This window comes from Phragmites australis, chromosome 5 (assembly GCF_958298935.1).
Source record: "Phragmites australis chromosome 5, lpPhrAust1.1, whole genome shotgun sequence".
NCBI classification, from domain to species: domain Eukaryota; kingdom Viridiplantae; phylum Streptophyta; class Magnoliopsida; order Poales; family Poaceae; genus Phragmites; species Phragmites australis.
Window position 1 is genome coordinate 43491600 of NC_084925.1, and position 22919 is coordinate 43514518.

The window sequence follows — 22919 nt, forward strand, 5'->3', positions numbered from 1 at the left end:
TAAGATCTAGAACACCCATGTGAGCACATGAACATCACCAATTCTTTTCTTCAAGTGATGTATTTAACTTTCGTGACTGCACATGTGAGGGATGGGAATGAAGACCAGCCTCATCGTGACCCCGACTCCTACTTTTAATCCTACAGATTCAAGGGGAAAAGAAAGAAACACTAACATAATTTTCCCCCAGAGGGTACCCATCTCAACTACGTAGCAGGACTGCAGGAGGGTCATACCAACAACAAAAATGAAGCATGATCCCCAAAAATACTCCCAGTATATCGCAGAAAAATTACATTTTCATGGGAACTAAGGAACACTCATCCCTGCAACCCACGCTAAGAATTAACAGATTCATCACTTCCATTTTACATTAATCCAAGATGATGCTAAATTTCCAGGAGTATCTTACTTAACTATGCCAAGGGGGTGAGTAGAACAGTGTAAACGTCAAGCTTCTACACCAACTCAAAACTGTGGCTGTCACCCACATGAAAGGCCTAAATAAAGGACAGCTGGAGGTGAAAGCATATCATCCAAGTGGCCGGTCTAGTTGTTTGTCGGAATGAAATGCTTAAATCTACCAGTTGGTCTCCTGTCCTTGAGGCAGATCTCACTCTTTTCTGAACCTTTGTTTGGGTACCCGCTACATGCTGAACAACTTTGGACAGGAGGGGTACAATCCCCAAGGCCATGTGGAGAAGTATGTAGTAATGTAGTGGTATAATCATTAAACAAAAAAAATTGTAAAAACTACACTTACATGTATGCTAAAAAAAGAACTTCATTATGGGCCATCGTGGATGTAGATCTGAGACGTAGAAATCCTAAAACAAACAAGACCTATAGAACCAAACAGATAAGATGCAGATGCACTGAGGTCATCACCTCTTCACCAGAAGAACACTGGAGTTTAGTATCAGGTATGGTTGATGGATCACAATGATGGCCCTAACTTCCTAAATCTTCTTCAGAAGGTCTTCCAATCTGAAAAGGTTGGAAATAGAACAGAACATAAAAGCTGTTGATGTTTGAAGCTACTGCAGAGTTAGATTCCAAACAAATAAGGTGTCATCTACTTGATGATGGGAACTATTCATTTTATGCAAACATCCAGATATCTCTCCAAACCCACCAATATCAATATTAATCTTGTGCCCCTGGCATTGAAGCCTTATGCTCAGTGGCTACTAAATCAAAACCATTACCATTGAAAAGCGAATTGCCATCCTTGTTACAGCAGCTACACTTCAATTTTTCATGTATTTCAGACCCATGCGACAATGCAGGTAAGAAACAATATGACACAGGATATCAACTAAGGTACTGCATTTAGATGACAATAGCTATTGCCTTTTGCAAATCTTGAAAAATTGTAATGACAGGGTATTTAGGCCTAGCTTCAGAATTGACTAGGAATCAGGTTTGTATAAACAGCAAGTTAGGAACTGCTGTTATTCTTGAAGATTTTATCAATGGCCCTTGATGGTTTGACATTACATTATCAAAGAAAATCACTGTCCACTTAAAGACACAATAGTGAGCTATTTTGCAAAATAATTTATCAATTAATAATGCATGTGTTTTACATAATACAAGAATGCAGTCTCTTGATCCTTTGCAATAAGTTCAGCATGACTTAATGAGGAAGTTGGGCCTTCTTGGTACTTCGGAAGAATTTGATCAAGCTGCACTAGATGATTACGTGGTCTCCCGGGCGATGAGGAAGAATGTGCAGTCTCCCGGGGACCCTTTTCAGCACCGCAGAGGCCTACGGCAGTCAGATCCCCTCTCCCATGTTATTCATTTTGGTCATGTATGTCCTGAACTCTTTGATCAACAAAGCTAGTGATGAGGGGCTGCTACAACTACTCGCCTCTAGAGCAGTAGCGGAGGGTGGGTTAAGATGTGGGGGGGGGGGGGTAATTCCATGCTAATAAACAGCTACAACTAGCGTGAGAAAGCAACCAAATCATGCCGATTAATCGGTAGGCGGACTTGCATACTTGCGGCTTGACGAGCATGGTGTCCGGTGAGCATAGCAAGGCTGTGAGCAAGCACAAGATGGCGAGGTTGCATGAGCTCCTACTAGCTGTTGCTGCCGTGTGGCATACGCCCTTGTCCATGATGAAGAATGCCAATGGGTAGACTGGAAGATGAGATGATGCATGTGCGTGTGTAGCTCTCGTTTGAGATGGGCTAGACAGGCTAAAGTCTACCTATGTGTAAGCTCCCACATTGCACAACAATGTCTCATGTTGCATTGAGAATATACAAGTAGCATCATAAATGCTCAACCGTAGCCATAAGGAACAGGGCTACTGAGGAGAGCGATGGGTGTGAGAGTAGTGGACATGCATGGATGTAGGAACTAGTGCGCTAACACTAGGCCCTTCAGAAATTTCTCCAGGGGAAAGGGGGGTTGGAGCCCAGGTTGGTCTTAACGTGGCTCCACCACTGCTCTAGAGCGCTCAACAATCGGGTATCTCTATATGAAGATGTTGTTCTTTTTCTTCGACCATCTTCGAGTGATTTCACTGATTTGGAGATCATCACTGAGATCTTGCAGCATTTCGGTGAGGCGTCAGGGTTGAAGACTAGTTTTCAAAAAAACTCCGTAATCTCGATCCAATGCAGCCCTAACGACATCGAGATCGGTATTACGCATGATCTTGAATCGCTAGGCTCGGTATTACGCATGAGATGACTTTGGTTGCAAAAGATCCAACCCGACAAGCCGTGGGCAGGTTTCAGCCTTCCAATGCACACCAGTTCAAAAGCTTTGTTCTCCGTCCTCACTGTCTCAGAGGTGGGCAATGGGAATAACACCTTATTCTCGAAGGATCGTTGGCTGCATGGTAAATCTTTGACTGACCTAGCGCCGTGGATGGTAGCGTTGGTCTCCTGATGTGCTGCTAACCAAAGGACGGTCGGCCAAGCCTTGTTGCATAACCGTTGGGTCAGGGATATCAAAGGCGGTCTCTCAATTCCGGCTCTCGTAGAATATCTCCAGGTATGGGACGTTGTCGCCGAGGTTAACTTACAAATTGATGCCTCCGATGAACATAAGTGGACGTCCGAAGTCTCTGGAGTTTTCTCTACCAAATCAGCTTATAAAATGTTCTTCTCCGGAAGTGGTGCTGGAGAGCCGATAGATTGGCACATTGAGGGCTGCTACACCCGCAGCTGTGCCCACTATGTGACCAGCGAGAAGAAACGATCCAACACCTGTTGGCTGGCTGAGTGTTCTTGCTACAAGTTTGGATCTCACTATTGTGCATGGTTGTCTTGCAAGATGTTGCACCGCAACAGCAAGATCAAGATTTCAGGACTTGGTGGAGTAGAGCGACTCAAGGACTTGACAAACCGAGACATAAAGGTTTCAGTTCGCTTGTAATATTAGGATCTTGGTGGATTTGGAAACATCAAAATGACTGTGCTCAATGGCAGTGCTCCTAATGTGCAGTCGGTGTTGCGTGAAATCATGGACGAAGCAGGTTGTGGTGCATAGCGGGGACGAAGGGGTTGCGTGCTCTTTTGCCTTGATCTAGGCTTCTAGTCGTGTGGCTTTCCTTTTGTGGTGCTACTGTTCTTAGTCTAGAGTGTGTGTGTGTGTTTCGTTGGTTTTGAGCTTTGATCTTGTGTGTGTGTATTTTTATGTTTGCGTGTTTGGGTCAATGTGAGGGTTTGGTTTCTACTGTGTTTGTGCCTGTTGTTTGGACCTGTTCTTTGTTAAGAATAGTAACTTATATTCAATTGTAGTCCTTGAGGACAATATATAGAAAGTATCCATGTTGAGACTGAAACGACGACACGACGCCAGAGACAGTGGCCTGTCATGAACGTCAGGCGGACAGAGGCGCTCAGGCAGAAGTGGCTAACAAGATCCAGCCGAGAAGAGCAAGCCCGAGAAGAGGAGCCGGGGCGGGCGAAGTAGCATGACAGGCTCGCATGAGGAGTCGTGCCCTGTCGGGTCAGGGAGGAGCCGGCGAGGAGATGAACACAAAAACATGATGTGGACTAGAACTACATCGGGACAAGTTGCGGCATCCCAAAAAAGACTTGGCTCCAATACCATGTTAAGAACACCCTGGATTTGTGAAATTCATCATTGAAAAGAATTCTTCCAGATCATTCTGCGCAACCAAAAAATATTGAATAGATCAAATTTCAAATCAATTGTTCCAACATAAGCGAGAGAGAGGAGGGGCCAACAAAAAAAAAACTGCATTGGGGTACCTGACAAGAGGATGCGCCGTGTACAAGGAAGGGCAGCCAAGGCCTAAACATTATGTGTATTAGTGCTTTCAGCAGAACAAAGTCGAACAGGAATCCAAGTGCAAAATGAATTGTGTGTATAAAACGACATTCATAAACTGATGAACCTTATTTGTCAGTGTATGACCATTTTTCAGCCTGTGGGCCTCATCGCATATGAGAAGGTCGCAGCTGCCTGGTCTTTCAAATTTTGAAGAATGCATGCGGAAAGTTTCATAAGATATGATAAGTACCTGAGGACAATTCATAGAGAACATATATTTTGAGCAGACATTGTCATCAACTTGTTGTTCGGTTTTCAAAAGTATAGCGTTGTGAATATTAATAAAATATGAGTAAGCAAAGAAAACCTGAAGACGACTCAAGGGTTTTAAGAAACTTTCTATTCCGGAAAGAACATGGTGTGTGTGCTTTCACAGAGGGCAAGCAGCTGTACTTTGCCTTTTAACCACTTAATTATCTCAGATTCCCAGTTGCTAACTAGGCTTGTGGGGATTACAATTACAACCCTTTTAACCATTGGCTTACCATCAAACCCTTGACAAAGAAGGGTATATGGTAAAGTTATTGACTGTAAAGTCTTCCCCAATCTGGACAAGTACAAGGTAATGTTAGAAGTAGCTTTATATCACAGTGATAAGATAAAGGGCAGGAAATAAAAAAAGGTAAGCTACAGATATTTACATTAAAGTATAATAATGGACAAGAGAAGGAAGATTTGGCCCAGCTTATTACCCCATATCATCAGCTCAAATGCAACCAGAAATACATCATCACTCAATGACCCAGAGGCACAATCAAACATAAACTGAACTCCTACCCTGCATTAGAACATAAGCATGTAAAGATATCTATGCTAAACTAAATCAAAACTATCATATTACTGCTTTCACAAAAAAGAACAAATCAGCATTTTCTAAAATAAAATAAAAAGTGTATCCCTGGACAGTGTAAATTAAATAGCGGGACATGCAATGGTTTTTAGCCTCAAATGACAGATATAGTGGCAATATGTTATGTCTGTATTGCTAGAAAATACAAGATCGAGTGTGTAAGAATTTTCAGAGGGAAAACAATCATAATACCTTTGATGGGGTCGGAGGTAACGAACAAGCAAGTGATCAACTTCCATCGCAACAAAATTGCAATTTTCCTTGTCACAATCATCACGTTGCCACAAAATTAATGGCTCTATGCCAGGTGGAAGAGGTTCCTCCTTTTCTAAGGAATTATCACTAGCAACAGCAGGTGATTGTGGAAGATTATGTATAACTGCAAATGTCTGCATTGAACCCCACGGGACAAATCTTTTACGAGCCGAAAGGCACCGAACAAGCTGCTCATTATTCTCACTGTACCCATTTTGGCATGGAGATTTGAATGGTTTTCGAGCTATCGCTGCTGCATTAGAAACTGAAAGAATACGTGGAATAAGTGGCTGTCTCCTTACAACTGGGTTTCCCCTGACAAAAACCAGAAAAGGAAAGATAAATATAGTCAAACAAGATATTGTTAATGTGCGTGCTAATCTATATTTGATCAGGGAAAACAGTTTTTGTGTGTACTAGGAAAGCTAAACGAACATGACAGATCTAAATCAAACAATATAAGACATCAAAAAAGCTTGAACTGAACACTAGCAACGCGTCACATAGAACAAGATTGTTCCACTTGCCCAAAATTAACTGATCGAATATAATGAGATTTTCTGGATTCCAATGAATCATATAAATGCTAGTCTTATTGTCAATATCATCACCGCGTCCAGTATAGGACCCTGCCAGATAGATAACTCATAGGTTTATCCGCACTCTGGAGAAACCCAATGCACATGCAAGAGCACACTCTGTCAGATCAGCTACCAATTATCTATTTTGTATGCATACTAGACGCTAGATGACGAAAAAAAAATTAAACAAGGTCCTTGATAACAGGACGTGAAGACTCCTTTTTTATTTCATTGAAATTTCATTTTACACAATAAATTTCATTGTATTTACATTACAGAAAAAATCGAAATTAAAACTGAATTAAACCAAAGGATAAACAGTGTAAAATCTACTAAAGTACTTAAACCATGAACTTCTCAGTGGTACCATGTAACTAACTGTCTGTATTGCCAATTCCATCCGTCAATTAATTTAATGAAAGAAATGCATGGCATATGATATAGCACAGGCATGCAACATGGTCATTTGATCTATTATGTTTATTTAACATGTTATATCGTATCCCTTCCACATCATCCCTTGTCTCAGAAAATTGTTAAAATTCTTGGTGTTACGTGCTATCAGGTGATAAGGTTTGATTAGTCAGAATTGAGTCATTTTTCATAATATTTTCAGGAAATCTGCCATGACTTGTCACACTTAATTTGACATTCTTGTGATCTCATCATGCATAATTTAGCACATAACACACGTTAAGTTAGACAAAGGGATTAAACCAAGTAATCAGGATTCAAAGCTTCAGCCCTTGGATATTCTAGAACAAGTTCCTTCAGGTAATAAACCCATCAAATACTTGTGGAACAAACAATCCAATTGAATCGAACCTGTCATGTTTCTAAGTTCCAAATCCAATTGGCTTACCTCCACATGGGAATGGGGATTTAAATCCTACCCTAATTTTATCCAACAACCAAGCCAGTTTCCGGGGTTTGGTCTTTTGGTTTGATTAGGGAAGGATACCTAATTCGGAATTTTCATCAGAAACTCACGAATCTATCCTTTAAAATTCGTATGCATTCATCAAAAAATCTCGCTAAAATCCACACCGCACACATTCAAACCCTAGTAATCCGCGATAATAGGTCAATCAGTACAATACCAGCTCACAGACGCGTACGTTGAAGACGAAACCCAATACCAGGTCGGAGCATACCTGACGAGAGCATCCACGTTCTGCGATTTCCTCTCCGTATCGGGCGCCGTCACGCCGCGCCGCTGGCCGCCGCTGTCGCTGCTGCCTCCTTCCTCCGCTTTGTCGCCGGCACCCGCGTCACTGCTTTCCCCCCACGTACTCGTCGTCGTCCACCCCCGCCCCGCGCTCCGCCTCCGACCCTGACTTGTTCGGGTCGGAGGAGACGGCGACGATCCCCTCCACCACCTCTTCGCCATCGCTGCCGAGGTGGTTGTACTTGCTCCTCGAGGGCATCGCCTCAAGTGAAGCAGCGAAATGGGGATTGGGGATGGGATGGTCTCTGGATGCTTCGATTGCTGCTCGGCTTGGGGGGGGGGGGGGTAGAAATTGGAGTGGCGGGTTCGATTGGAGTTCGACGAATTGGAGGCGCTGCAAAAAATTTGGCGGTACGAAGGGGAAGCGTGCAGGGGAAGATGCTGGGAAGAGAAACAGGGAGGTGACTGGGCCAAGCTAAGGCCCAAAGAAACCTGTCTAGTGTATGGTCGCGGTCTAATTTGGCCTGTCTAAATCTGGATCACAGGTTGCAATGGAGGCTAACTTATTTAGTTAGGTTTGTTTTAAATATGGATTGTAAAAAACAGTTTGTAGTTTATGAATCGTAAAAGATTGGATTGTATAATCTGTAGAAATTAGTAGAAAATATATTATTGGATTGTTACAATCTGAAAGCTGATGGTACAATCTAGCTTTTGCAATTCAGTATGTTTGTTTTAACTGACAGATTATGATCATAATCTACAATTTGCAAACTAAAACAAACAGACCTTTACTTGCCCCACCTAAAATTGAATCGTGGATTCATGGGAAATTATCACGATTTGAACTTAGCTTTGTACCACACTATGTTGGGTGGAGGAGAATAATGGAGGGGAAGATGATAGGGGAAATTTTCGGTACAAACAAGTCATTCGATGCAAATATGCAAATACCGAATCTTGTCCGTCTGATTCAGATCTGAAGACAGCTCTTTCTCTCACCATCCCACCAGCTCTTCCTTTTGCATGAAAATTTTTGTCCTGTAGGGGCTTTTTGCAAAATGACCAATGGATGGTGAGAGGAAGAGCTGCCTTCGGATCAGGATTGGACAGATGAGTGTTTGCGCCTTTACGATGAATGGTTTGTTTGCACCAAAGATTTTCCCAAAGATGATGAGGCTGGCTTTCAAGTTGAAAATTTTAAATTGTTGAGTTGAAAGCTGCAATTTGTGGTGAAAATTTAGAGTAAAGTTGAATTTGGGTAAATTCGAGTTGAAAGTTTAGGCATCTTTTAGCTCCAAGTTTTTTTCCGAAAGGAACAGGCAGAATATATACCTATTATATTAAAAAAGAGTTAAGCTCAGACAGTACACCACCTTTGAAGGGGGGAGGGAATAACTATACACAACACCACCCCAAGAAACACCTGCTCGGGCAAACATATTCATTCAGTTCTCCTCCTTCCCCGTGATGCCCGAACTCTTCAAGGAGATTTTGCACAACACCATTCCAAACGTGTAAGGGGCTCAAGGAGATTTTGTGGAAGCAACTCCTTAAGGAGATTCGTAAAGCCCTCGAATACATATTCATTCAGTTCTCCTCCTTCCCCATGATGCCCGAACTCTTCAACACCTTTAAATAAAACTTCCTTGTCCTAGATCTGGTTGGATGAGTAGCCTTATACGGGATGATCATCTTGGATGATGGCTTGATTCATGGGAACTCTAGCTTTGGAGAGTGGCAGCCCGCCTCAATGGCACCATCAACCTTGTTGATCTTGTCTAAAAAGAGCTAACGATCAACCAACAGTGAAGAAGGCAATTAGGAAGTATTCATAAGGACTTGCAGACCGCTTGCACAAAGATTTGTAGAGGAGGTCTCAAATTGCAGCATTGGAGGTTGCTCGAAAGAAAGCTCCCTTTGACGAAAGTCGCTAACCGGCTCCTCTAAGGTATGAACATCAACAACTACAAGGGCCTCATCTATATCATCCTCGATGAAAAGCCTCTAGCGATGGAGCATCCACCTAGAGATTTTGATCTTCAGTGCGAGAGACCCCAAGTGAAACCTCATCTTGTAACTCAATTGAGTTGCAATGGGAACCAAACAAAAAAACGGCTCTGAAAGTTGGTTGGCTACAGAGACTATTGAGTGACCCTCTGGAGACGACGGTGCAAGGTTGTTCAAATCGACAATGGCACTTGGTGACTCCTTGATCGACTCAACAGTCTCAACTGAGGACAAGGATCTTGGTGCAGAGGGATCAATGACACTTTTTGTCAAGGCTTCGCTTGCAAATACCTCCACCGTAAGCGCGCTGAGTGGGATATGAAGCTTGTCAAAAATTGCAAGAGAGATTGTATCCATAGGGATTGTTGAGCTAAGTCCATCAAAAGGACAGAAGCACCAAGCATCGACTTGGCGAAGGAGATATCATCATCCTTGAGAAGGCACCATTCCAACGGTTCAAAGCAAGAACATGTATGCCTTGCTTCAAGGGAGGAAAAGAAGCTTCACTTGGAGACGATGGTGGTGAAGTGCAATGCAGCGCTGATGGAGAAGGACTTGGTGAAGGGGCATTGCGCCATGATCATGGGAAAACACAAGGAGAATCACCCCGAGGACAGCCACATGCATAGTGACCAAAGCCCCATAGCGAACACAATGAATTGGATTTCGATAAGTTGTCACTCGGTGCGTCGTGGAGAGTCAATTGAAGCACCTACCGAGGAGCGACGAAGGAGGCTGAGGGGAAGGCATCAAAGGGACCTGCAAAGTGCTTCACTGCCCCTTCCTACAAACTTGAATCCACCCACTGTCACCCTCAGGCAGCATTCCTCCCTTGTTGTGCACGAGGCCAGTGCAGCTCTTTTGTGGTGATGGATTGATGTGGAGGATGTGATGCAGGGACAATGAGAAAGACCGATGATGGCTCCTCTGGTTGCCTAGGTCACTTATTCCTATGTCGTCCTGGTGCTCTATCCCGCATCCAACTTTTGTGCAGCCAGGGGGTAGCACGGACTAGCAGATCTGCATTCACATAGCTATGTTCGGTTGAATCATGCCATTTAGATCAAACCGCACCAGCAAGGTCATAGCCAGGGAGGACCACCTAGATCAAGGTTGGCACGAGACAGGTAGTTGGGGAGGGAGGCGGCACAACAAGGCATTGAGACAGAAATGTTTGATTATGTTGAAACTTGAAAATTTACAAAATCAAAAGAAGGGTTGTTGTGTAGAAAAGGGAGTACATGCAAACTACAAAGTATATATCATTATGTACAGAAAAGACCATCTCTAGTTCTTTGACTTGATTAAGTACCCTAGCCCAAGACCATGAATTTTTTTTAAAAAAGTTGCATTCAGGAAATACCGTGGAATGAACTCAGGAACTCGTCGAGAATGATATCAAACCTCGTAGCACAAGAATACGCAAACGATGTTTGCACGTCACCAAAATTTCCAACAAAATCAGTAGTACTCCTCCAGCTGGCTCATCTTGATGTGGAGGTGCTTGTGCACGAAGGTGCACAACCTACCCATCTCGTCGCCATCCACGACGTCGTTGCGGTTAGCATCGACCACGTGCGTCGCCTCCCGCGCCTCCGCCGTGTGAACCATAGGTTCAAGCTGCACACCACTTGCTCCAGCTCCTCCCGGCTGATCCGGCCATCGTCGTCTGCGTCGAACTGGCTCAGCCATGCCTTGAACTCCTCCACTGTCGTCTCCCCATGTGGTAGCACCCGGATGGGCGAGTACCGCATGAATGCCATGCAATGGTCTCAGCACGTTCATGATTCTTCCTCGTGTGTCAGCAGCTGATATGGTGATCGCTATCCAGTATCCACGAGACCGTGACCGATTGATAACTAAACCGCTATATATATTGTGTTCCCATCTGCGTAGTTAGGCTGGAAAGCATCGTAGATTTGCAGTTCAATTGCCGCACGTTTTCGCGCATGATGCCGGTCATGCACCGATGGATGAGGACGATACGGGGGTGTGGAATTCTTGTGCGCTGTTAGGTAGAGGAGAATTAAGGGACTGACCCTCGGGATCCACTTGCCTTTTTGATAGAGGATTAATATTTGTTGCTTGAGACAAGAAGGGCATTAGAATTCGGGGATGAGATGCGCGTGGGGACAAAGAATCTGATGCCTTCTCCTTTGATCGATAGGCTTCTACATTTGTTGCGCATGTATGCAGTCCTCTATCGTTGCTTGTGCTCATTTGATGGTCTGGTCTATCAGGTAACCATGTTAAACTCATGTTCTCCATCGTAACCAAGTACTCCCATGCTCTACTTCTAGAAGATGAGACGCGACGCTGTTCACTTATTCGTAAACGGCTAGATTGTTTCTGAGAAGCAGACACACTTAGGTTTAGCCATTAGGTAAGCATTGGCCAAGAATGTCAGCAAAGTTGATGTTGTCGTACATCAGAAGTAATCTGTCTTATAGCTAGTATTAACCAAGATAAAAAGAAATTATAGTATTGTCATTGAGTATTGATCCTCCAAAGTTTTCCTAGGTGAACAGGAGTCTTCAATGTGAGCAAACTGATGTGCCAGGAATTTACTAGTCCATTCAAGTCTGAACAACTTTTTTCTTTCTCCTGACACCTAAATTTCATTAAATACAAAAAAAAAATGAATGTTTTACTTGTCTGATGACAAACTTAGCTCCAAATAGCATATTTTTCTCCCTGTGTTGTTCATTAGCAAATAGTCAGGAAATAGTAAGGTCATCTTCAGCAGGTACTTTAAAAATTCATTCTCTATAATACTATTATAATATCCCTTAATACTATTACAGTGCTTTCTATTTTTTCATCTTCAGTAGCTATCTTATTTTCTACCTTCTATTACTCTCATCTTCTTTTCGGGCCCACGATCATCCTCCATGAACAATGTTGAGGGAGGGGAGAGAGTATCTCATATTTGCTGATCGTCAATATTGTATCGTCTCCACCCACACCCCTGTAGCGTTCGAAGCCGACTCCACTGGATCCTTTTTGCGTCCGCTGCGTCATTGGCATCCGTCTAGTAGCACTGGAAGCCGATTCTGCTGGAGTCGACCTAAGAGGATAAGATCTGGCCACTCTTTTCTAAGTTTCTAGTACTCAGATTTTGTATCATGTGGTTATAGCATATTCAAGAGACACTTCATATTACACCATCTATATCTCTATATGAAGTCTCTAAAAAAGATTTTATCTCTATGCCTTTTCACACTACAACAGATTATCCATATTTTACCCTCCTATATTTTCTCTACTACTTAAAATATAGTGATTCCCGTACCAGGTAGGTCGTCCCGCCCTCCCTATGAAACCATGCTGACATGTGGGATCACGTGCTACCGTTGTTTCCTACCACCCTCTCTCTCCCTCATACTGCACCTCTGATTCGCTCTGCTCCGCCTCCTGTGCAGGATTCATGATGGCTGTTTCCGTAGGATAGCGTATGAACGATGGCCTTCAGCGCATAACACACTACCCCCAACGTCGTTCTGCTCCTCCCCGACCACCGGATCCATGCGTCGCTGGAATACCTCACACCGGAGTCACAGAGTCGCGGACCGGATTGAGGCGCGGGAGGAGATCAAGGCAGTGGCGCCGTGGTCCAAATAGGGTATCGGAGCTCGGCGCCACCATGGCCACCTTTTTCTTGTGCACCTTCTCAGTCGCGCGTGGCAACGACAGGAGGTGTAGCAGCATGGAGGGGTGATCAAAGAGGTCGGTGATGAGCAAATCCGAGCCTAAGCTCCCTCTGCTTCCTCTGCCCTGTGCTTCTGCTGAACGAGCTGGTCTGAAGGGAGTGGGAGTCCTGAACATGCCTCTCTCCTCTCACTCATCTCCTCTCTTTCTAGAGATGGAGAGGGCATTGCTGCATCGCTACTCACCCCCCTAGCTGGGTAGGGTTCCATTCCGGGTGCCACCATGGTGGGCCTCCCCTCCTAGATGACCGTTGCCACCACGGGGGTCGATCTCTCCGGCGGCATTGCCGCCATGCTGGGCCCTCCGCCGACCAGGAGCTTAGGATGGACAAGCGTGCGCTCTCCACCGCCGGCACCAACTTCGTGTCCGCCATCATCATCAACCCCCTTGGTGTTGTCAAGGTTCGAATTTCTCATTGCTTGTCCATGGAGTGGGAGAGTTTTCCCATAGCCCGTTGGTGGCTGAAAGGTTGGTGTCTTCTTTTGTCGCAGACGAGGTTACAGGCGCAGGTGGTAGGGGTGTCATACTACCAACCGTCCCAGTTCGCATCGCTCGGCCCAAATGTGGTAACGAATCTGATCTCATTGCGCCTCGTGTGGTGTTGTAACATGCTTTGATCTTGAAGTAAAATAATTTTATACATAATGCTACTGAGCAGATAGGATAGATTAGGCCATAATAGATTGTGGATTAAGTTATCTTATATAACAATATTTCCATACTCATGGCATGTTCGCATCTTCATTCATTGGCTAGAACTTATACAGTGTGTTGCTGGTATATACCATGGACTGCTAGACCATTCAACACTACGGTTATGACATATAAAATGTTGTTAGCATGTGCGAAGGAGCTACTCACTAAGCTCCATAAAGGCAATGTAGGCTTTATATGGTAAGAACCAATAATTCATCAATAAGTGATTCAGACAAGACATCTGGATCTTAGAGAGGGAGAGCTCACTCTCATAGTCACATGTGAGGATGGCATAATTTGCATAAATGCAGTTCTACACGTCTTTTGTAATAGACTTCTGTATCTTTCATTTAAAACTAATGTTTTGCCCTATTAGAAGGTAGTCTTCTCTTTGCCTTAAGTTGAACCTCTATGTGCAGCTTATGTGTAAGCCAAGTCGCGCAACTGGATATGCTTCATGCTACTACCTACACTCTGGTAATTCAATAGTTGACCTGTATTGTTGGATTGCAAAAGAAAGGTAAGTCTATGTGTTGTGATTTGAGAAATGATATGATGAAATCAATTTTCAATATATTAAAAAATAATAATGTAGTTTTACAATCATCTCTGAGTTGCTTCCATACATGTCTGAACTCTGAAAGGAATCATCTATTTGTGTGTGTGATCTGAGTCCTGGGAGCGAAGGGTGAAAACTTCTAGAAAAATAATCCAGTGATGCAGAAGGAAGGGCATATTTTCTAAATTCTTACGATATCTCAAATATGCTTCCATGCATATATATGCACCATTTGAATCTAACTAAATTGTGATTAAGTATTCTCTAATGAATGGAGGAAGATTAGTATCTGAGAGACTCCATTTGGATTAGTTACCTTGTTTGCTGAGTGTTGGTACTTCAATGCTCACATTCCTTAGCTGATTTTTCAGTGTATTATCAAAATAGTAAATCCAATCTTTATTGTAACTTTCATTTGTGGTACATTTGCACTATTATGTACTTAAGAGACCTGAAATTTCGTAGTAGGTAATTGGAAATGTATGAACTACCTTGTGTATTTACATATATCAAGTGTTCAAGAGCTATTTTGTAATAAATTGAATTTTTTATTGAGTATGTTTCTTTTATTGTTTGTTCAACAATCATGTAAAAATGAGTTGTTTAGAGATGATCAGTAGAGGCTCAATGTGGGTTAGGGGCTTATTCTTGCTTTATGTTTAATGATCTATGGATGCTTCATTGCTTATTGTATCTGTTGTGCATCATATTGGTAATTTTGAGCTTGGAGGATGTTGGCTATGCTTATTCTTTCCCCATCTTGACACGTGTCTTTGTTGGTGAATGAATGAATCATCAAAAAAAAAAATTTGTTGATGGGCATGAGAGATTTTAAGCTATAATTATTGCGTGCACTATTGTGTTGGGCACTCTGGTATAAGTATGCTGCTTTCTCTTTTGATATTGGTCAAATCTAATCTTGATAATGACGTGGTTATAGGCAAATCTTAACTTTTGACTAAGTGATATTATAATTTTTGTATCTTTCATCGTTTTGTTTTTGTAGACATTCAAGGGTGACTTATAGCAATTAACTCATCTATATGTATAGTCATTGGTCACGGTTTCGTGGTTTCCTGCCATGATAATTGAAACTGTTTCACTATTATTCTCAGAGTGCAATAGGATGTGATTAAATTTCTACATGATAAGAACACTGGTCGGAGAATCACTCCTTAGATCCATTGATATAAGAAATATCTACGTATATGTTTGATGTTATCTTGTGTAAATTTTATTTCTGTTGCAACGCATGAGCACTAAACTAGTAATAATATATTGTAATTAGCAGCATCCCAATGTGTTCCTTCCCCCGCATCAGCTCATCCACCCTCTCCCCCAAACCCTTCACCTTGTTCTCCTTCTCATCGACACATGCTCCAACCTTCTCCAGGGCATGGCCTCAAGCTCATACGCTAATTTTGTCCCTTCCAGCGACACCTTGAGGCTCCCATCCACGTCCATCTCCTTCCACACAAAAACCGAGTCAAACAGTGTGTGGTGACATCCACGTCCACCAACTTGACCACCTCCTGCATCTCGTCGTACAGCTTGGAGGCACAACCGATCTGCTCCGCGAGCATGGGCCTCTGAACGTCCAGCTTCCCCTCAAGAGAGGTGATTTTGTCACGAAGCTCGGAGATCTCAGCATCCCGTTGGGACAAAGATTTAGAGAGGGATTCACATTCGGTGGACCTAGAAGCGAGAGAGGCCTCGAGCTCAGAGACCTAGATGGTGATACGGTAGTTGCGATGGTCCATCTGCTCGCACGCGCGGTCCCAGTAGCGGTTGGCACCGACGATCTAGGAGAGGAGGTTGTCAACGTTGTCGATGGCGCGCTAGAGGACACCATATGTGAGGGTGGGGAGGACTACATAGTACTTTTGGGAGGTGGGGAGCGGGGCGGGGGCAGAGGAAAGGGGGCCTTGGAGGAGATCTTCTCGAAGCCGGATAGTGGGGGAGCGTAAGGGGGCGAGGGATGGTTAGAGAATGGTGTGAGGGGGAGAGAGACGCCATATCTGGTATGCGGAAGGACTGGGATGGCGTCCACATCAAAATACCATGTTAGATGGAGGCTCTATTGAGGATTGATTTTTAAACATTTGGGATGGAGGGTGAGATAGAGGCTCTGTTGGAGCATCATCGAGATGCTCTTACCACTTTGCAACTACTATCTACGTTGGATTACTGATCATAAACTTCTCATTTGAAATTTAGGAAATGCACGTGCATCTTTTCCTAGAAAAGGAGCACACCAACATTGTATGGCTTATATGTGGATGAAAAGCGCAGTGCTAAGGCCACTCACAATGCTTTGTTTCTTAGGTAATATCTGAGAGAAGAGAGTGTAAGAAATTGTTATTAAGAAATAAGTTTTCAATGCACGGTGTTTATATGTTTTTTCAGACCTCAAGATAATTAATGGTTGTATGTAATATGATCAAAACTATTATTTTAATTATGTGGTCAATTGTGCTGCTTTACAGAAAGAGGAATGAGCCATGCTTGTGTCATGAAGGACACAAATGATCAAACGTGGAGGTAGAGAGAGCGTAAGGAAAAAAACTATAGGAATTAGTGTGATGTCTTACGTCTTAGATGGTTTAACTAGCTAGATTCTTTAAAAAAACAAGCTTCATCTCTCATATTTAAATAGCTTACGTATCAAATTTTTACTTACTCGTGAACACCTAATGTTTAAAAGATCAACAATATTGGAGTATTGGAAGAAGGCTAATTATTTACTCCGAGAGGATGAAGCGTGGTGCATTATTTAGTGCTAGCTTGTCAGAGACTCCTCACGTGTCTTCTCAGGTTCAAAGAATCCTTAAAAGACGAACCAGGTCCTGTCTTCCGCATCACCACTCGCATAAACAAAAAACTGTATTCCGAAGCAATGTATCCTGCCGCCCCGCCCGACGCGTATAACAAGTACAGCACCGGAGCTCCGCCAACGGCGCCGCCGCCGGCAGCATACCAACACGGGATGAACATGAACCCTTCACGCCCCGGCGGCGCGCTGAGGACGTGGTCCACCGGCCTTTTCCACTGCATGGACGACCCGGGGAACTGTAAGTCCCCTTTCTGCTTCTTCAGAGTTCAGAGCAATGGTTGCCTACTACTTCACATCCGTTTCTTTCATGGAGATCAGGTCTCATCACATGCCTGTGCCCCTGTATCACGTTCGGGCAGATCGCTGACATCGTGGACGAAGGCACCTGCTGTGAGTCTTCTTTCTCCTTCGTCTCCGTTCATCTTTCCTCCTGGATTCTGAAACCACTCAAAGATCTATCTTTCCCGATCCTCTGCTGCTGCAAAACTGTGATTTCGCAGCATGCATTGCGAGTGGAATGATTTATGCGCTCATCTGCGCCTCGACGGGGATGGGGTGCCTGTACTCGTGCCTCTACCGCTCCAGGCTGAGGGCTCAGTACGACCTGGACGAGGGGGAGTGCCCCGACTTCCTGGTGCACTGCTGCTGCGAGCACCTGGCGCTGTGCCAGGAGTACCGGGAGCTCAAGAACCGCGGCTTCGACCTGGGGATCGGTAAGTGCATATTTGCTCGCTTCTCAGGCGCTGGCCTAGTGTTGCTGTTGGTTGATTGCTTGCTTCAGCGCAAGCAAATCTTCTTTGGGTGCTGACAATTCGTGTTTGCGCGTGAGAAGGTTGGGATGCCAACATCGACCGGCGGAGGCGAGGCGTTACCGGCGGCGCGGTGATGGGGGCGCCGGCCATGTCGCACGGCATGACGAGATGATGCATTGGTGGATGTGAAATGGCGGTGCTTTGCTTTTGTGATCCTTGAGTTTGCTCTGTCCTGTGGCTTTTTCTCGTCAAGAAATCAGACAGCCTGGTTTCAGTCGGGTGTGTGGTAACTGCGCATTGTCTACTTAGCATCTGTAATGTATTCTAACTAAGCGGATTACATGTAATCTTATTATACTAGAGCTGGGGTAAAGGTCATCACCGGTTGAGCCACGTCGGCAAGAAGTCGTAGACCGTCGGATTGGTGTATGTCATGCTGTGAACAACTTCTTCACTCCAGAGAAACTGTGAACAGGCCTTTACTCTTTGCTCTTCAAAATTTCTGTGTTCGGTGATTCCTTTATCGTTCTATATTGCTTATGCTTACTAATGCTAGCTTGCTATGTCAATGAATAATGAGATAGCCCTGTGCTAAATACTTGTGATTTAATTTCAGAAGTATTAGAAAACAAGAATATGTAGTTTTATTCGCTTGTGAAATCACACTGATCTGCAGGGATCTTGCTATGTTAAATAAGTAGCACTATACTAAATATGAGTAACTCAATTTTGAAGGTGTTAGAAAACAATAGTAGCAGTTTGTATGCAGTTAATGAAATCACACAGATGTACATGGATATTTGTCTGAATACTACCATTATAATCGTAAGTTGTGCTTTGTAATCGGTGTGCATTTTCTCGCCTCATTTTTTTAGTTAATTGATCAAATTGGCGAGGCATCGCCTGCGGTCACCAAGGATGTCAGCGAGGTTAGCACCCATTTCCTCTTAATTTCTACTGCTTATTTTGGCTGGCCTCAGCCAAGATTGATGGCAAGAAATGAAATGAAAACCGCTAAACTGATCTTGTAGCTATTCTTTTATATTTGATAGCTAGTTGTAGCATTTTTGTTGGAAGATAACTCTTGATTTGTTTTCAGTACTCAATTCATTTTCACATGTTTTAATATTTTCCTATTAGATGTGCCAAGTTGGCCTGACTGTAAATGTTTCTCCCCCATAATTAGGATACGTAATTCTTGGTCTCCTTTGTTGCTTGCTATCAAACTGAAGTTCATATGATTGTGGTCTGTTTTGATGCTTCCTATCGGTGAAGTCCATACAATTATAAATGGCTATTGGTTAAAAAAAAATCTCTTCTCCCTGTTTTTCTCTTCGCATTGGAGATCAAAAGCAAACTGAACAAATTTTCTCGGTGCTAACAAATCCGTTTGTCCTGCAGATTATTGAGAAATATGTCAAATCAAACTCTTTTTTCCCATGAGAAATCCAATTCCAGTTTTATGTTAAATACGTAGTACTTGCCAGTTGCCATGTACAGGAACTCAACTAAGGTCACAAGTAGCTTGAATTGCGATCATTCAATATATACAAATTATAATAGTGGCGATGTATAATCTTATATTCAAATTTAGAATAGAGATCAATGCTTATACGCAAGGTTTAACTTACCGACCGACCGTCGGTTACCGAGCTCGAGCGGTTATCGAAAATTCACGATTATCGCGAAAACCGCTCGAAATTCGGTTGAAATTCAGACAAAATTCATTTGCTAAAATTTAAAATTTGATCAAAAATTTGTCAGAATCGTCTCTCAGTAACCGGTCGAATCGGATATAAATAATCAAATAATTTCTCTATAAAATTATTTGTATCCACCAAATAAAAAAATTCAGACAACAAAACACATCCCAGCTAAGCGGGCCACCACAGACGTACCCCTCACGAGCTCTTGTTTGCATTGGGCTTTTTTTTATCAACAAACGCTACATAATTAGGCTTGTATTGTACATACCACCGTATGTTCCTTAGGAATTCGCCGTCTCTACCTTTCGGGCCCGTTAGCCGCGGTAGTCCGGGGCTTCCCCGGCAGAGCGTCATGGCGCCGCCGCAGAGGTTCCCGGCTTCCCTCGCCACACGGCAAGGGTTCCGCCTGCGTCACGCGCCCGTGGTTCCGCCGAGAACTCTTCGAACCAGTAAGCACCGACGCGGCCACCCATCTCTTTACCTGGTCTCTCGGATCCACGCATAGTGAAGTTGGCAAAGCGCCAAGCGGCAAGCCTCGGCAATGCCACATTGACATGATGCTCATGCTGTCGTCCATGCCGCTCGTGGCCGAGCAGTAAAAGCGGGGCATGACTGATGGCTCCGTCCGCGGCCACGTCTTGGATCACGGATGGGTAGCTCCAGGCGGCGTGCAATGCGTGCTTGCAATCATGCTCGCTCACTGCCGAGCTTGAAAAAAATTATGGCGAAATTTGACGAATTTTGCTAATTGATAAAAAAAAATCGGTCCAATTTATATAAATTCAATCCTAATTGATAAATCATCTTAAATCTATTCCAAATCTAACCTAACTTTTAAAAAATAAACTTTTTTTAACAGCGCTTTCTCATGACGCGATCTTTAATAGAGATCTGGAGGATGCGAAATGAGGGGTCGAACCCCATCAGCTTGACTCCATCCGGGAGCATGACCACCAAACTCCATATTTGTCCGCAAATCTAATCTGACTCTCACAAATGTGTATTTTATTTTCAAATAATCTTGCCTTCCCACCTAAGCGGTGGCGGCGTCTGGACCACGCGGGTGGTCCCTTCCCTTCTCGCGTGTGCTTCATCAGCTCCTCCCCTGCAAGAGCATGGGCACGTGAAAGATGATCCAGCAACCACTCATCCATTGCTTTGTTCGATCTGCTCCTCCTCCTTGGTGATGATAAAGCAGTCTCGCTTCTTTCATTCACTAGGCTGCAATCTGCCCCTCGATGTGATACCAATATCTTGCACGATTCTGACCTACCGGAAGCAGCTGCATGCATCAGAGGGCTGTAGCCATCTTCATCCAGCCAATCGGGATCATTGCCCATTTTCAGGAGTTGCAGTAAAGAGGATGTGTCACCCATTCAGGCTGCATAGTGCAGAGGTCTGAATAATGCATGACTTGTGAGTGCATTGGCTAGTGAAGCTTGGCGCAAGATCTGTTCAAAGCAATCTCTAGTCGCTGAAGATTTTTGTCGAAGAATAGACACAACAGATTTCCCTTCTGCAATTCTGATCGAAATATCTGCCCCCTCCATCACTAAGAGCCGGAAAATATCAACATGACCTGACTCGGCAGCAACCATAACAGGAGTGAGCCCTGAACCATCAAGCTTGTTTAAATCTGCAGCTGACTGATGTAGCATCATCAGAAAAGGTTCTGCACTCCCGCTTCCAGTAAAAAAGTGCAGAGGAGAGAAGACAATCATATCTAACGAAATCAGGCATGCTCCACAGTTCAATGCAAGTTTGTTACTACGGATATTCTTTGTTTTCAAGTTTACTTAGATTGATTGTGACATATATTACAATTATTTACATTATTTTTGTTGAATTATGGTGTCAAATTGGGGCTCAATGGTTTCAGTCTGCTGAAATTTCGCTAATTTCAGCCAAAAATTTTGTCCAAAATTTTCGAAATTTCACTTGAATTTCAGTGATTTCACCCGTGAGCGAAGAAAAAAACACTGGGCAAAATTTTTAACCTCCGCTGGTTTCATAGAAAAATGTGTGCTACCTGTGAGCATAGCCTTCCCGATCGTTACTCGTTACGAGACGAATTTGTTTTGTGGATTTGTTGGTGACAGACTCACTTTTTTTTGTGTCTTTTCTATCGCGAGTCTTTCAGGAGCGACTCGAGGCGAACCAGAGGCGATTTGAGGTGATCGGCCGGCCCCTTGCCTCCGACGGCTTGCTGGTGTCGGAGGAGGATGGTGGCCCGGCCCTCTTCGTTTAGTAATATATCTACTCATAGTCTTGCAATATGGTTAGTTTTTAAGTTGTTTCAGTGGATTTGGTATGTGATCCACCGGTGCTTTTGCTTCTCCATGGTTTCTTTAGCTGTATGAGGTATGTTTGTATGGGTATGCTGTTTGGTGTTGTATGTGTATGTGTGTTTGGTGGGCTGCATCTCTGAGAAGGGGTGCGAGCTTCAAATCCGGGTCACCGACATGCTCCTCGGAGGCGCTGAGTCTCCCTTTCGAGTCATCGTCATGTTCAATGGTGTCGAGTTCCTTTCTGGCCGACAAGTTTACCCGAAGCGTTCAACATCTTCAATGTATCCTAGCTGCAGGATGCTACTGATGGTGGCTGGAAAAAATCTAATGGTCTTTAATGACCCCTCCTCGTTGGTGCAGTGTTCGACTCCGGTTACTACGACCATGTCGGATGACGGTGGATCAAAGATAAAGCTTGGGGTGTTAGAAACAAGTATTGTGCTTTTTCTTTTGTGGTCTCCTTTTCCCAGGTTTTTGTTTGTAATATGTCTATGCTGATCTAATAAAATCACCCATTCTAAAAAAAAGACTCACCTTTTTTTAGGATTGGTGACAGTGTCACTTCATGACGGCGGCTGGTTCATGTAGTTGTGCTTCTGTTGACGCCTCCATTTCTAGCTAACGTCCTTAATCAATGTGTGCTTTTCTTTACTTGTTGGTTCTTTGGTTAGAATTTGGTGTTTTCTCTTGTCCAGCGCTATCTGACTGTTTTGCTATTGACGAGTTAGATGAGAGTGGCAACCGAGGAAGAACAGTGATGCAATAAGTACTCGGCACATGCATGGTTCCTTGGATTAGTACTCCGTGTCACGAAATTTCTGCCGGAAAGTTTTCTCCTCAACCGATGTTGTGGTTCCTTTAGGGTTTGCTTCTAGGGGTAAATTGTTGCATTAAACAATGTTCTTTACAAGATTTAATTATTCATGTTGGGAATCCGTGTCACATGATTCCTGAAGACGATGGCATATTCCCCTCTTGGAACCAGCCTACTGGCGCAGAAAACCCCAAAGCTTCTAGAGACAGTTTCTGCACTTGTACTGCACTTGTGATTGTACACTACGATAGACACCTCATAGGGTGGAAATGGCATAACTAACACTAAGCACATTTCAACAGCCCCTAACACACACAAGAAGTCATCTATGCACAGGCCAGATCTGACCAAATGGGTCATTCGGTCCGGCACAGCCCG

General features: G+C 43.7%; 1 protein-coding gene and 1 pseudogene across 1 annotated transcript; one reads left to right on the forward strand and one right to left on the reverse strand.

Annotated features, from left to right (window-relative positions):
- Positions 1–708: 708 nt before the first annotated feature.
- LOC133919862 (DNA repair and recombination protein RAD54-like) lies at positions 709–7613 on the reverse strand (annotated as a pseudogene).
- A 9382-nt stretch (positions 7614–16995) lies between these two features.
- On the forward strand, positions 16996–18232 carry LOC133917727 (cell number regulator 1-like). Its single transcript, XM_062361590.1, has 4 exons — positions 16996–17219; positions 17300–17371; positions 17482–17694; positions 17814–18232. Exons 1-4 carry the CDS (start codon positions 17045–17047, stop codon positions 17903–17905), a joined length of 552 nt encoding a protein of 183 aa, XP_062217574.1. The 5' UTR covers positions 16996–17044; the 3' UTR covers positions 17906–18232.
- The last annotated feature ends 4687 nt before the right edge of the window (positions 18233–22919 follow it).